Source organism: Phyllostomus hastatus, unplaced genomic scaffold (genome assembly GCF_019186645.2).
Source record: "Phyllostomus hastatus isolate PE091 unplaced genomic scaffold, TTU_PhHast_1.1 phas_contig_159, whole genome shotgun sequence".
NCBI lineage: Eukaryota > Metazoa > Chordata > Mammalia > Chiroptera > Phyllostomidae > Phyllostomus > Phyllostomus hastatus.
The window spans coordinates 24568854-24582278 of NW_025333640.1; the positions used below are offsets into that span (position 1 = coordinate 24568854).

Here is a 13425-nt window from a genome sequence, read left to right on the forward strand (position 1 = left end):
GGTAGTTGTCCTCAGGAAATTTAGGGTGTAGAGGGGAGAAAAACCTAGAGGTAAAGTCATTTGGTGACTACCACAATGGAGGAAAGGCACCTAATACTCTCAGGTTGGAGAAATTCTTTGTACAACCATATACACTAATCAACTGAAGAGCTTCAGAAGTAAACTTTTCACATTTCAACCTTGGATTTGGCTCCTGTGACATTTACCTCAGATATTAGCTGACATGCTACCTTTCCCATAACCCATATCTGCCATGACACACTTTTTTTTTAAAGATTTTATTTCTTTAATTTTAGAGAGAGGGGAAAGGAGGGTGAAAAAGAGGGAGAAAAACACCAACGTGTGGCTGCCTCTCACATGACTCATGACCCCAACCTGGGAGCTGGTCCACCGCCCAGGCATGTGCCCTGACTGGGAATTGAACAAGCAACCCTTTGGTTCGCAGGTCGGGACTCAGTGCACTGAGCCACACCAGCCAGAACTGCCATGCCACACTTTAAAACTGCGTCTTCCACTCCGGCTAGCACTCCCTAACCACCTTACTGCTATTATTTTTACCACGGCACACACTGTCTTCCAACATATTCTGTAATGAGCCTGTTTACCATGAGCATTGTCTGTCTCTCCTACTGGAATATAAGCTCAATGGGACAGAGAATTTTGTTTTACTTACCAGTGAACATAAAGCATCTTATACTGCATGAATTAATGAGTAAGTAAATGAATAAATATTTGTTCAATGATGAATTCAATTTTTAGAACCACCCCCACCCCGCCCCAGCCTTCTAATGAATTTTCTTCCCTTTCAGACATTTATAGCTCTCATCTCAAACTCTGTACTGCTTCCTGGGTATCGTCACTGGAATATCCCATAAATATCTCTCAAAATTAAAATATTTATGTACTTCCCTCCCCAGCCTTTCTCTCCTATATTTTCTAACTCCGCTAATAATGACACTATATCCCCAGTCACCCGAGATCACCCCCTCAGTATATAGTTCTCTTCCATTTTTACAAAGACTTTATGAGAACCTTGAAAATTGCCTTTCTGAAATTCAGGAATATCATAAATCATTTTCTGCCATAGCAATGTAGTAAAAGAAAAAAATAATAACCATAAATTGAATTAAAACAAAGGAAATATATCCAGGATAGCATGACATTCTTTTGGTACTTATTTTGGCTCTTCGTACTCCTACTATTTTCTTTAATTCTTCACATTCCATCTAATTGATACCTAATAGAATCTGGTATTAAACTTACTGGCCCATTCTTTGCGATTTTTATACTATTTCCTTTTTTAAAAATGAAGGCATTTGCCATTCTCCAGTATCCTCCCATCCCATTCATTCCCTAGTTTCTCAATGAGAGCAGATCAACAGAGGAATCTGGAAAGTTGTTTATCTGAGCCCAGAAAATTTAACTTAGACAAATTTCAACTTTATTGGTTCTTTCCTTGGTTTGAGCTTCAGTTCTCTCCTGACAGGGTTTGCCCTATCCTTTTTCATCGGTGGTCACTTTATTTGAGCAAAGTGGGATCAGTTCAGGTTGGGATATTGCATTTTCAGTAAACTCTAAGTGTTGCTGATGTTGCTGGTTCTCAGACCACACTCTGTGTAGCAAGCTGGAGGTTATATTTGACAATATTCAGTATCTCACCCAAGCTCTGTCAGTTCATTGGATGACTTAATTGCTTTATGCTAGGTTTATGCAGTTAATAGTGAGACCTGTGGTGAACTTCCTTGATGACCCCCCTTACCCCCACTGCCATCCTATAGTTTTGTGATAAGAACAAGTCTTGGAAAACAGCTACCATAAAACTGCTTCCTAGGAAATGCTACCATCTCCCAACTCACACACTTACCTGCCAGTCACATGTTATTTAGCCTTCTTCAGGATTGTTTCCACTGGCATTACGAGGAGAATAAAAGTAGATAAGTCTAGGTCAAGTAGTTGCCTCAACTGTTGATTTCTTTTCTCTGATATCATTTTGTGGTCCTTGGTATCTCCTGGGCCCTGATCCTTTGTTGTCCCTAGAGTTCCTAGCTTACAACTATTTCTGTGGCTGTTAGAATGTCTACATTCCTCTGTATCTTCACTCCTTTGGCCCCTTCCATATGACTACTGCCAAGAACTTTGAACTTCTTCTTTGTTGTTAATTGTGGAGTTTTGGTGTCTTCTTTCTACTACTTATCGTCTTGTGCAAGGGTTCTGCTTAAGAGAATTCACACTCAAGCAGCGGTGTGGTTGTGGGGTTGACGGTTGATGGCCTAGCATTCTGAACATGTCCAGAGTCCAGCATCATTGAGAGTCACCAAAGGTTAGCATCTCAACACTGCTTTTCCAATGGAGGGAAAAAACACTGTTATCAGTAGGAGGGCCAGGTACTGATAGCTGCACTTTCTGATAAAATGGAGTCAAAGCACATTGGCTTGGGCCATGGGCTGAATTGGGGACTTTTGCCTCCTTCTGTGGAACAGAGATGGCTGAGACCCTCGAGAAGTATCGAATCTGCTTCCTCACTCATCGGTGTGGGATGGGCATAATCCCACCAGTGTCTCCTAAAGGATGCAGCAGAAAATAAGAAGTCTTGAAATCAGTAACTGGCGAGAAGAGGGGCTGGGCGCAGTTCAATGGGGAGGCCCTGGGTAGGCATGATTCCTGCATAAAATCAGAAGAAAACTGTCCAAGGAACATCAAGCATAATAATACTAAGACAAATAAGTTTCGTCTTCAAATTACAGTAATCGTGCCTGCAAGTAAAATGAGGATGAATGGATGTCTCAAACAGGAAATCTCTGACTTTCAGTTACGTTTTCGTGAAGGAATTCATAAGGAGGGATGGTAGGAAGGTGGAAGCATGTGGAGAAGGGGCCACATGCCCCATCTTCCTCTACTGCAGGTGCCTCCGAAGACTGCCCACGTCTCCTGCTTTTCCAATAGACTTTGACCTGCTGTGGCTGACCTTGGCTCTCTCTGTGCCTGTTTGAAGGTCTCCCTGATGCCTGGAAATGACAGCTCCTAAAACACAAATGTGGCTGGGAATAAAGTATTGAGTATAATGACATTGTTTTCAGAATTGCCTGAATTGTTGTGGGAATTTATTTCATCCCCTAAAGCTCTGTTCGAAGGGTGAGGCATCTGTGCGCAGGCGCTGATCTTCATTCTCTGTCTGAGCTGAGAAGAGCGAGATGACGGTGGTGGGTGGAGCCCCATCACCTCCACCAGGGACTAACGTTTGGCTTGGGAGCGGAGGGCTGTCCAATAGGAGTGAATTACTGTTTGGGGAGGAAGAATAGACAACCGATCATGTTCTTTTTTCCATGTAGAAGCTTGTGAAAAGTTGATGCCTCAGGTCACTGTACCATAGAAAAACCAGCTCCCATGATACCTTTGGCACAAACACCCTGTTCATTTCAGGTATCTTCAAAGGTGATTTTTTTTTCAGTGCCCTACATATAAAACATGTAGGTACAATAAAAATAGAAACATTTCTTTAATACAATAAATGTTTTATTAAAAACAATTCCCTAAAAGTGCATTATAGACTACCATAAAGTCAGAATCAGATTGGACCAAACATTAGTATTCCCTTTCAGCTTTTGCTTTTCCTATTATGTGAAATGATCATTTCAGTTTAGCTCATAGTGATTAGGGCTCCTCCAAAATGTTTATATGGGAGGGAGAGAATAATTATGCTTTTTGAACTGAGTTTGGAATTTAAAAATCTCTATTTCATTCTGAGGAAGAGCTGTGGTAACATTGAAACCAAGCAGCAGCAGCAATAACCAAACCCACCCCTCTGTAGATAGGACATGCGGGCTGGGAGAAGTTCTTCAAGGACAATCAGGTGTGGGGCCAGGGAGAAGACATCCCTCCAGCCCCTTATTTCGTTTGTATTTCTGGACAGGTTCTAGTTGGAACACTTCAGGTAGTAAACTGTTTAAGACAAATACTCTTCGAGAATGGCTTTAAATAGAATAGCAACCTCTACCCTTTAATGTGCTCTATTAAAGAGATTGCTGTGGAACTAGGAGCAGACAAAATAGAACAGCTCCTGGTTTGGGGGGCTGCTGCAGGTCGGCTGTGTGAGGAATGATCAGGATACAAAAGGAACGTGGAAAGCACAGAAGAGAACACATCTCAGTTAGATATTTAAATTACTGAAAAATTTTGCCCGAATTCAAGTGGTGTTATCTCCCTCTCAGGAGGAGTGCATTTTATTTTAAAAAGTCTCAGGAACCCCACTCTGAGTTTTGAAGGGAACAGGTTTTTGCTAGCATGTAAACCCTCGCTTGGGAAAATTTGGAAACAGAGTACTAAACAGTGTTGAGACAATATTAGTGGTGGAAATGCACTGCATTCCTACTCCTACAAATCTATATCACCCATGCTGAATTTAATAATTTGTTTTCACACTGAACAGATCTCATATAGTTGATTAAGTAGGACACAAACTTGTTTCCGTCGTCACCCAAGTTGCTTTCAGATCCGGCATTCAAAGCAGGAGGGCCTCACATGTTTCTACTTCAAGGCTGCATGCACAGGAAGCGCAAGCCCTTGACACAGCTTGGTAGCAGAGGATCCAAATCACAGTCAATCGTGTAAATTATAACTAAATTGCAAAGCATTTGGACAAAGCAGGCATGCTAGTCTAATCAGGAAAGCTTTCGATAACGATAACGCAGGTTGGAAGAGGCAGTGGGGGAGGGTGGCATCACAAATCTCCTTTAATATATTTCTGAACTTGGCAACCTAGACTGGTTTTGTCACAAATTTGCAGCTTAAAAAGTATTTGGCTTTTGCAACAGCCAAAATAAGTATCCTTTAATCACTTTCAACCTATGAACAGATGGGCAAACAGTGCTTTTATAAATGGAGCATACAAAATACTTCAGTATCAGCCAAAACTAATTAGTAGAAATATCTGCACCAAACTCTAAAACTGATTTAGTGTTTAATATATATTATCATATAAGCATTAGCAGTTAAAAGGAAATTCCCTGTGCAAATGTTTGCCAAGCTCAGTGTCTAATGTTCAGACATGATTAACTTACTAATTAACTTATTGCATCTTTGCTCACATATCATCTTTCTTAATGATTTCTTTTCTCACAAAAAACCATTTGATTTGATACCATGATCATAGATTTGACAAACTTCAAATGAAAAACTCAAATTCAGTTCTTCATCCCTGATCTGTCAATCTTGCCAGAAGTGACTTTTGTAGGAGGAGGGTGAGAACAAAGGGGGCGGTCTCTTGTATGGTGGAAACGGCCCTCTAATCTATGTCTATCCCTTTTTTACCTTCGTAAAGATTTTCTAAGAGAGTTTTGTAGTTACTGTTTAGCAACTAAGAATCTGTAAAAATAATGATGATTTCTACATCAGAATTGTGTTACTATGACATTGTGAGGAAAGTTACATTTAAAAATTACATTTGGAAAAGTAAACGAAGGGTAGCTCACACTCATTTTACAAATCAGAGGAGGTCGCTTGGTCTCCAGTCCCAACTATGTTTCCCAGATCTCCTCTACTTGGAGCTCACTCTGGTAGCCTGCGTGCAGCTGCACAGTCCTGTAACAGTCAGTATAGATGGTCCGGCTGTGTCTTTCAGGGCTGCTGCCAGGAGTGGTTAAACTTTTGTCATCGCTGGGCCACACTGGAAGAAGAAGAGGTGTCTTGGGTCACACGTCAAGTACACAAACACTAATGAAAACGGAGGAGCCCCCAAAAAAGGCTTTAAGAAAATTACAATTTTGTGTTGGGCAGCATTCATACCCACCCTGTGCCACATGCAGCCCGCAGGCATGGGTTGGACACCCCTTAAACCAATAAAAAGATGAAAGCTTAAAGCCAGTCACCCAAATCATTGAGGACCAGGGACCACCAATGCCAGCCTTACTGAAGTCACAATTATGTCCTCTTCTGATTTTATCACACACATAACAAGGAGGGCTTTGAACTCTTACTCTGCTAATTATACCTTTATGGTCTTGGAAAGACACCTAATTTATTGCAGCATCAGTTTATACAATCAGAACAGTAACATTTATCCACAAAGTTAGTTTGAGAATTAAAGGAGAAAGTGTGTCAGAAGTAAGTGTTTCATAAAAGCTGGCTATAACTACTGCTACTAGTGAATGTAGTTGTTCTATTTTTCTTTTACGTTACACAATGCATATCGGTCTATTTCAGGAAATTTGAACAAAATAAAAAACAAGAAAACAAGTAATCATATTCCATTACACCCAAACTTTTCTTTACAACTTAGTATTTAATAAGGGAATTGCATTTATTTTATTGTAATTGCCTGTGTGTGCTCAGTGCGGGGTGATAGAAGCTTTTCCTCCCCCGACTCTAGGACGTCCTGTGTGCGCACTTGTGAGTCCAGGAACGGGTTGTGAGCTCGCTTCCTGAGCCCTGCCTCGCGGTTAGGTCGCACTCCAAAGCACAACTTTGACTAAATAAGTTGGTTCAGGAGCTTTGGATTCAACATCATTAACTTGGTCTTTTATTGGGCTGGTATTATTAACATAAAAGGAGTAAGAGGAGTTGGTTAAAACATGAAGATGCCCATATTCTAGGGTTACCAAATTAGAGTCATATGATGTGAAGAATCTGTCTAGAAGAATCTAGAATACTCTGTCTAGAAGATTGATAAATTCCTGGTGTTGTATTCTTATAAAATGATTTTATGTGGCAGATATTTTTATTGTTTTTGTGAGTTCTTCTATTAAGGTCAGGAATTAGGAATTGTTCTCTTTTCCTCTTCCAGGTTTTACCTACATTACTAATAATGGTATAAGCACCTTCTGTCCCTTTTTTTAATATCCCCACTTTTTCCAATATTCTTTGTCAGGAAGTGACATTCTCATAGGGGAGAGTTCCTTAAGCCACAGAGGAAGGAGGGAGCAGGCTGGCTATCTGGGACTCAGTGGCCGTCATTTTCACATACGAGAGTCCACGCTCCCTAACAGGACCCACTGTATCTAGTAAAATGACTTGCCTTTAAATACAATATCTTTAGTAGAGATTGTAGATACAGACTAGATTTTTCAATTATATCATAGTAGGAAAAAAATGTTGATTTATGTTGCAACTTTGTAAATAAATACATATAATGAATTCAATAAAGGCATTTTGTATATATTTAATTATTGTGCTATATTGTTTACTAGATAGATTAATATGGTTTTAATTTCTATGAAATTATTTTTTATGACATTAACTTATGACTATATTAAAATTGTCATTAAGACTTTTTCCCCTAGATTCTGAGGGTTAGTTAGAACCGTTTCCATCCCATTGAAAGAATGTTTCATTTTAAGTCATACATGAAAAGTCAAAAAATTAAAAATTATAAATAGTTCTTCACAAAAAGATCATTTTCTCACATTTTTATTAAAATTATTATTAATCACTATTTAATATGCTTATTTAATTCTAGATAATTAATTATTGTTTTGCCTGGACGTTGGATTAAGCAGACACACTTGGGTTAAGGTGGCTAAGAACTATGTGCTGTTCCAGCCACTTAGGAGAGCAGAACTCCTGTGACCGCAGCTGAGGGTTCAACAGCACACCTCACACATCACCTTCCAATCTATCACACTATCACTTGAAGATTTTTTTATACCTCGTTGTTAGATAATGGAACTTTGGGTATTAACTTGGCTCATTTGGGTATTTCTATAATGCTTCTTTTATTCATTCTCTGAGAAAGAAGAAAAAGTCATGAACTCAGAATCCTTTAGATTTTATAGCAGGTCTTAAAATACTGGACAAGCCAGAAATAATCATTTCCACTTCATCTCCACTCCATTTATTGCAAATATTGTGGCTCACTCATAAAACTGTGACATTCACCAAGCAAAAATCCCCTTAGAAGTCAGAGCTCCCTCTTTTCTAAGCTATTCAGTATCAATCTTAATACAAACAAATAGAAAACTTTTCCCACTTATTTTTGACTTTTCTTGTAGCTTTGTCTATTTAAATCAGACATGCCTCCAGAGAACAAAATGATATATTTTTGACTCATTAATCTACAGAAATTTTCTCAAGAGAGAGAATGGGAGACAGAAGGAGCCACAGTTACTAAAGAGCTAGAGTTACAGAAATTGTACACGGCTAACTTCCACTTTTTGGAAGGGGAGCAAGGACATCTTTCATTTACACACACAAGCGCAAAGCGAACCAATGGCCTCAGTTCTCCATCTCTAGCTATATGTCCACTGTAACTGTGGAGTACAGTTTCCTGTGCCTGAGCAATCTTACTAGTCAGTTGCAGCAACTCGGGAGTAGGAAGGTCAAGGAGTAAAAACGGATCTCCAAGGAATACTTGTTATGAATTTCTCCTATCTGGAGCTGATGTCCATTTTAGTGGGCCCAGAATGATCTCGTAAATGATTTTAGTTACACTGATATTCAAGCAACATATAATACAGCGTACTCTGTAAGATACCACAAGCTTCAAGACAAACTAACAGAAAAGACAATGAAAAAGATTGATGTGAGATTCCCATCAATACCATCTATTGACATACCATCTATCAATATACTATCTATTACCCAAAAAGGACTAGATGAGTAAAATAATCAGAATCAGACTCAACATTTCAGTCCCCAAGGGAAGAAAAGGAAGAAAAGTAGCACTGTGAGACTGAATAAGACACATTAAAAACCAGCTTGCCTGGATGGTGTAGCTCAGTGGATTCAGTGCAGGCTGCAAACCAAAGTGTCTCAGGTTCGATTCCCAGTCAGGGTACGTGCCTGGGTTGCAGGCCATGACCCCCAGCAACCGCACATTGATGTTTCTCTCTCTCTCTATCTCCCTCCCCTCCCTCTCTAAAAATAAATGAAAATAAAATCTTTAAAAAAAGTTCTCTCTCATTAAAAAAAAAAAAACAGCTTAATGCAGATACCAAAACAGATACAGAGAAAAAAAATGCAGAAACAGAGCCAGTGCCATTCACCCTAGAAATCCAGAGAGGTGGGCCTGGGACTCAGAGGTCCCAGGGCACTTGCAGGGAAGACAGCTCTGCTGTGTGGGTTCACCCGGGCATTTCATCGGAACTTCGGCTGTGAAAGTTGCAGGAACAAAAGCAACTGAAAAGAATAAAAGGCTTTTTGTATGTGAACATTACAAGGAAACTAGACATCGGACTTTGGAAGACATTGAAAAACTGACTGCCATATTTAAAATACAACTGATATATAAAGGAAAAAACAGGCGCAAGATGACTAAGGTCACAGAGAGTCTGTCGATGATAGAAAGTCTGCAGTTTTCTCACACATTTATCATCACTGCTAGGGCTCTACCTGTATCAGTGGGAAGAGCTTGTCGCGGTCTCCAGGATGATCCCTCGCTGTCTGCGGCTCTGCGGTCCATGACCCTACCAATACAGTCCTATGCCTCTCAAGTGCTAACATTTGGAAAATAAAGTTAATTTTCAGAAAATTGGTAAGCAGAGTACCAGTGCCAAATAAGCTGAAGTAGTCTTTAGTTGAATAGCTTCTGGGACAGGAAAAGTATTTTAACTAACTTGCCCTCTTATATGAAAATGTTTAGTTCCTGAGATACTATGTCTCTCTTTGGAATAGTTGTGAACAAGCTTTCACAAGCTCACTTTATTTGGGGTTTTTGTTTTTTCAGAAGGTTAATTTTGTACATGTTGTATCCATTCTGGTATGTTTACCCTTTTTTGGAGAACCCTACTGTCATGTTCAGGCAACGTATATGAAGTCTGTGTACAAATGATCATCTATTTCCTGTTTGAATACATTCATCATTGAAATGAATGTAAGACTTTGCAAAGGTGCTTATTTTTCTTATTAACTATAATAAAGAGTTTAATATTTTATTTTTAGGGTACAACCTAGTCCACCTAAAATGGATAAACTTGACAGTAAAGTTAAAAGAATTGGACCACACATAGAAATTTTCCAAGTGTTCCGGAAAAGGAACAAACTCATATTCACCAAAAAAGTGATTAGAATGATCACCGTCTTGCAGGCGCACATTAGAGGGTGGCTCGAGCGCAAAAGACTCCGGAGAATAGTAATCAAGGTAAAGCCTACGTTAAACGTTACAATATAATGTATTTACAGTATAGTGTATTCACAATGCAATATCTAATACAGGTTCAGTTAAGTAGTATTTTGAATAATCACCTGGTCAGCTTATGGTTTTTCTACATAAAGTTCTGTCTACCTTGTTTGGATTAAGCAGGTGTTACGGATAACCTACTTTGATGGCTGTGCTAAGCTGGAGATTCTGAACAACAGGCCTGACTTATCCCTAACCGAACCCAGAAGAGTTCTAGCACTCCTTTCACTCGAGGGACAAGGCCCCCTATGTTTGCACTGATTTGGTTTCTCTTTCGCTCTCTGCTTATTCTCTATGAGCATTTAGATGGTGAGTGTGAGTGTTTGTGGAGATTAAATTTCTACAGGAAGTGGCAGAGAGATGATTAATAAAACACAGGTGAACTTCCAGGCCACTTTAAGAATCCAGATGCGGTTGGTACTCAAGAATTGGAGTGGTATCATTCCTCCTGCTTTTATAATTATATTTAGTAGTTACAAAAAGTAAGTCACAGAAAGGTAATGTAACTTATCTAAAGTTATACATCTAGCCAATGACATACTCAAAATTTGAGGATCAAACCAAAGTCTGTCTGGCTTCAGAAACTTTAAACCATTAGGGCATTCTGGTAACAATAATTTCCAATCATCATCGCAAACTTGTGAATTCTTTTCTTAAATCAAGCTCACCATGGACAATGGAATGTCCTGTCAACATCTGAGGCTAGATTAAACTCCCTTCTGATCCTATCGGTTCATTCGGGTATGCTCACATCAGGGAGATGATGTAGAGAAACATGGTTGCATTCACAGGAGGAGGCACCAATTCTTTGGCAACCAGGCATGGCCGCCAAGGTTTTACAGAGTGCATTGGAAGAAAACATGATTCTGTGATCCAGACACCCAAGACTGGGTACTTCATCTTCATGCTAATGAATTAGATATAGAATGACCGAGCAAATGCTTCAGGTAGTAATACATGTCATCACTCTGACCTAGGTCAGGGGACACGGAGAACAGGCCTTGAAAAGGAAGACCCAAACCTAGGAGAGAGGCATGACCTAGAGCTATGTGTACGTGGCTAAGGGGTTCACTAACTCTTTAGTGGGTGGGGAAAGGAAAGCAAAAGTTATGCTCAGTGTTATTTGTGGCTTGTATATTTAAGTGTGTGTTAATGTGTGCATACTATGTGCGATAACTACTCAGAATATTCCATTTTTATTTCATTGTCTACAGATTTAGTCATTTGCAAACCTTTTCTTTTTGTTTTTATAAGGTTTTGAATGAAGATCCTTTGAGATATTGTTCTGCATATGTGTTTAGACAAGTTTAGATTTTAATCAATGAATGTGATCAAGATAGGTCTATAACATTCTTTTAAAGTTAAACTGTAAAAAAATTGCTGAAATATTGCACAAGGGTTAAAAATGTCAGCACAGAAACACCTATCTCATAAACTGATAAAAAGTGATAAACTGATTTTTCCATAATAATGGAAAAATAGGCAGGAGACACGAGTTAGTACTTTACAGTAGGAGAATCATAAATGGCTAGTAAACATGAAAAAAGGCTACTCTTGCTAGAAAATGCAGTAAATTAAATCCCACTGAGTGTTATATGGTAGTGGGATTCTCCAACCATTACATATTTTTAAAAAGCCATAATCATATAAAACAAGGCAGACTAAAAATGCATACTAAAAATATTTTTAAGTGTTGAGGTATGATGGCTGAGTGTAATACATTTACCCTTTGAGTCAACAGGGATTAAAACATTATAATCAGTAATTTTTGATGAGTCTTTTATAATAGTGCTATTATAAATATCAATTTATACCTTTTTTGGATTAATTCTGTCTTGAGAAATGTTTAGAAACGTAAAGATTTACATACTGAGGTGCACACAGCATCGCTGCTGAGGCACATTGCCCTGCAGAAGCCTGGCAGGGAGTCATGCTACAAAAAGAGCCACAACTTGACCATGAAGACCTCTGGGGTAATCCTCCGAATGCCTCAGCTCTGAGGTTTCCCTCATAAGATGTGACCCCCAAATATTTATTAAAGTCCGAGGGAAAGGCACTCCGCTAGGCTCCGGTGGCAGCAGCCCAGAGCTCCTGCCCTCTTTACAGAGGTCATCATCTGTCTTAGTGGCACATGCCAAGCAGGGGCCTTTGGCTAATGTGTTTAGGGTACGATCAAACATTGCTTGATTCTTAATTATAAGCAAAAGAAACCTGCTGACCTGTGTAAGCAGAAAGATACTGAGTAGAATATTGCGCAGAGGTCTGAGAACTGAACTTACAGATAGGAAGGGATAATAAGCATAGCTCCTGGGACTCCAGCCAAACCCTGCCCAGAGAGAGCCTGATGAATCCTGGGTGCTCCAGCCTCCGCGGATAATGCTCTTGAAAAATGGGTGCTTGCAGCCGTGCTTGCTCACCCACACAAATAGATTTCCTACTCTTTGCTTTTAAAAGCATTATGAGTTTCGATTCAAAACCTGGGGCTGGTGCAGATAATGGATGGACTTTAGCGCTGTCTGCTTCCTAGCAATAGGAGGCCTAGGTCATGGGCATCCGATCTGTATCTCCAAACCCTAGGAGGTGAGTTCTGCCTCCCACTGAGATTCATAGAATGGGGAACACTCCAAAAGTGTGACCAATTCCTCATTTATTTTTAAAAAATGACCAGAACCTGTTGAACAAAATGCAAATTAAAAAATAGACATTGGAAAATGTTATTAAATGTTGAAAGATATTAACAAATATTCAGAATTTGCCTGAATTTTGATGGCATTCAAATGAGAGGAGTAGGAAGAAGAGGAAAGTAGTGACATTATGCAAATGATTTTTTCATGCAAGAGAATTAGGCAATGTTTTATTGATAATTTTGCTAAATTAAGAAATATCAAGTTAAGCATCACATTTAAAAATTTTAGAGAAAAAAATCACAAAATTAAGCGAAGGTAAAAAAATGGTAAAAATAACCTTTGAGGAGTCACACAAAGCAAAATAAATGACAAAAGCAAGCACAATCATAAGTGTTATGAAAGGAAACCTGCTAAGAAAAAAACCAAAAGAAAAATTCACAGAATAGTGAAAATACTAAATTTAAGTAAATTAAGAGGAATATAGTGTATAAATAAAAGTGTGGGCTCTGCAGTGTTCCTGTTTTGATTCCAACACCAATTCTGCAACTTAATAGCTCTGGAACCTTAGGAAAGTTACTTAAAGATTTTATGCTTCAGTTTTTTTCACTTGTAAAATGGTATGCAAAGCACATCAGAGGAAAGCTGATTCAGGAAAATTCATGACCTTTAAATACATTCTTAAAAATAATT

At 39.0% G+C, this 13425-nt stretch overlaps 1 protein-coding gene across 1 annotated transcript in view; it reads left to right on the forward strand.

The window, feature by feature from the left end:
• The window catches only part of IQCM (IQ motif containing M), a 258218-nt gene that overhangs the window by 132820 nt on the left and 111973 nt on the right, over positions 1 to 13425 (forward strand). Inside the window, exon 8 of the mRNA XM_045831415.1 lies at positions 9871 to 10069. Within this exon, the coding sequence (XP_045687371.1) occupies positions 9871 to 10069 (199 nt within the window). The remainder of the gene's footprint in view (positions 1 to 9870; positions 10070 to 13425) is intronic.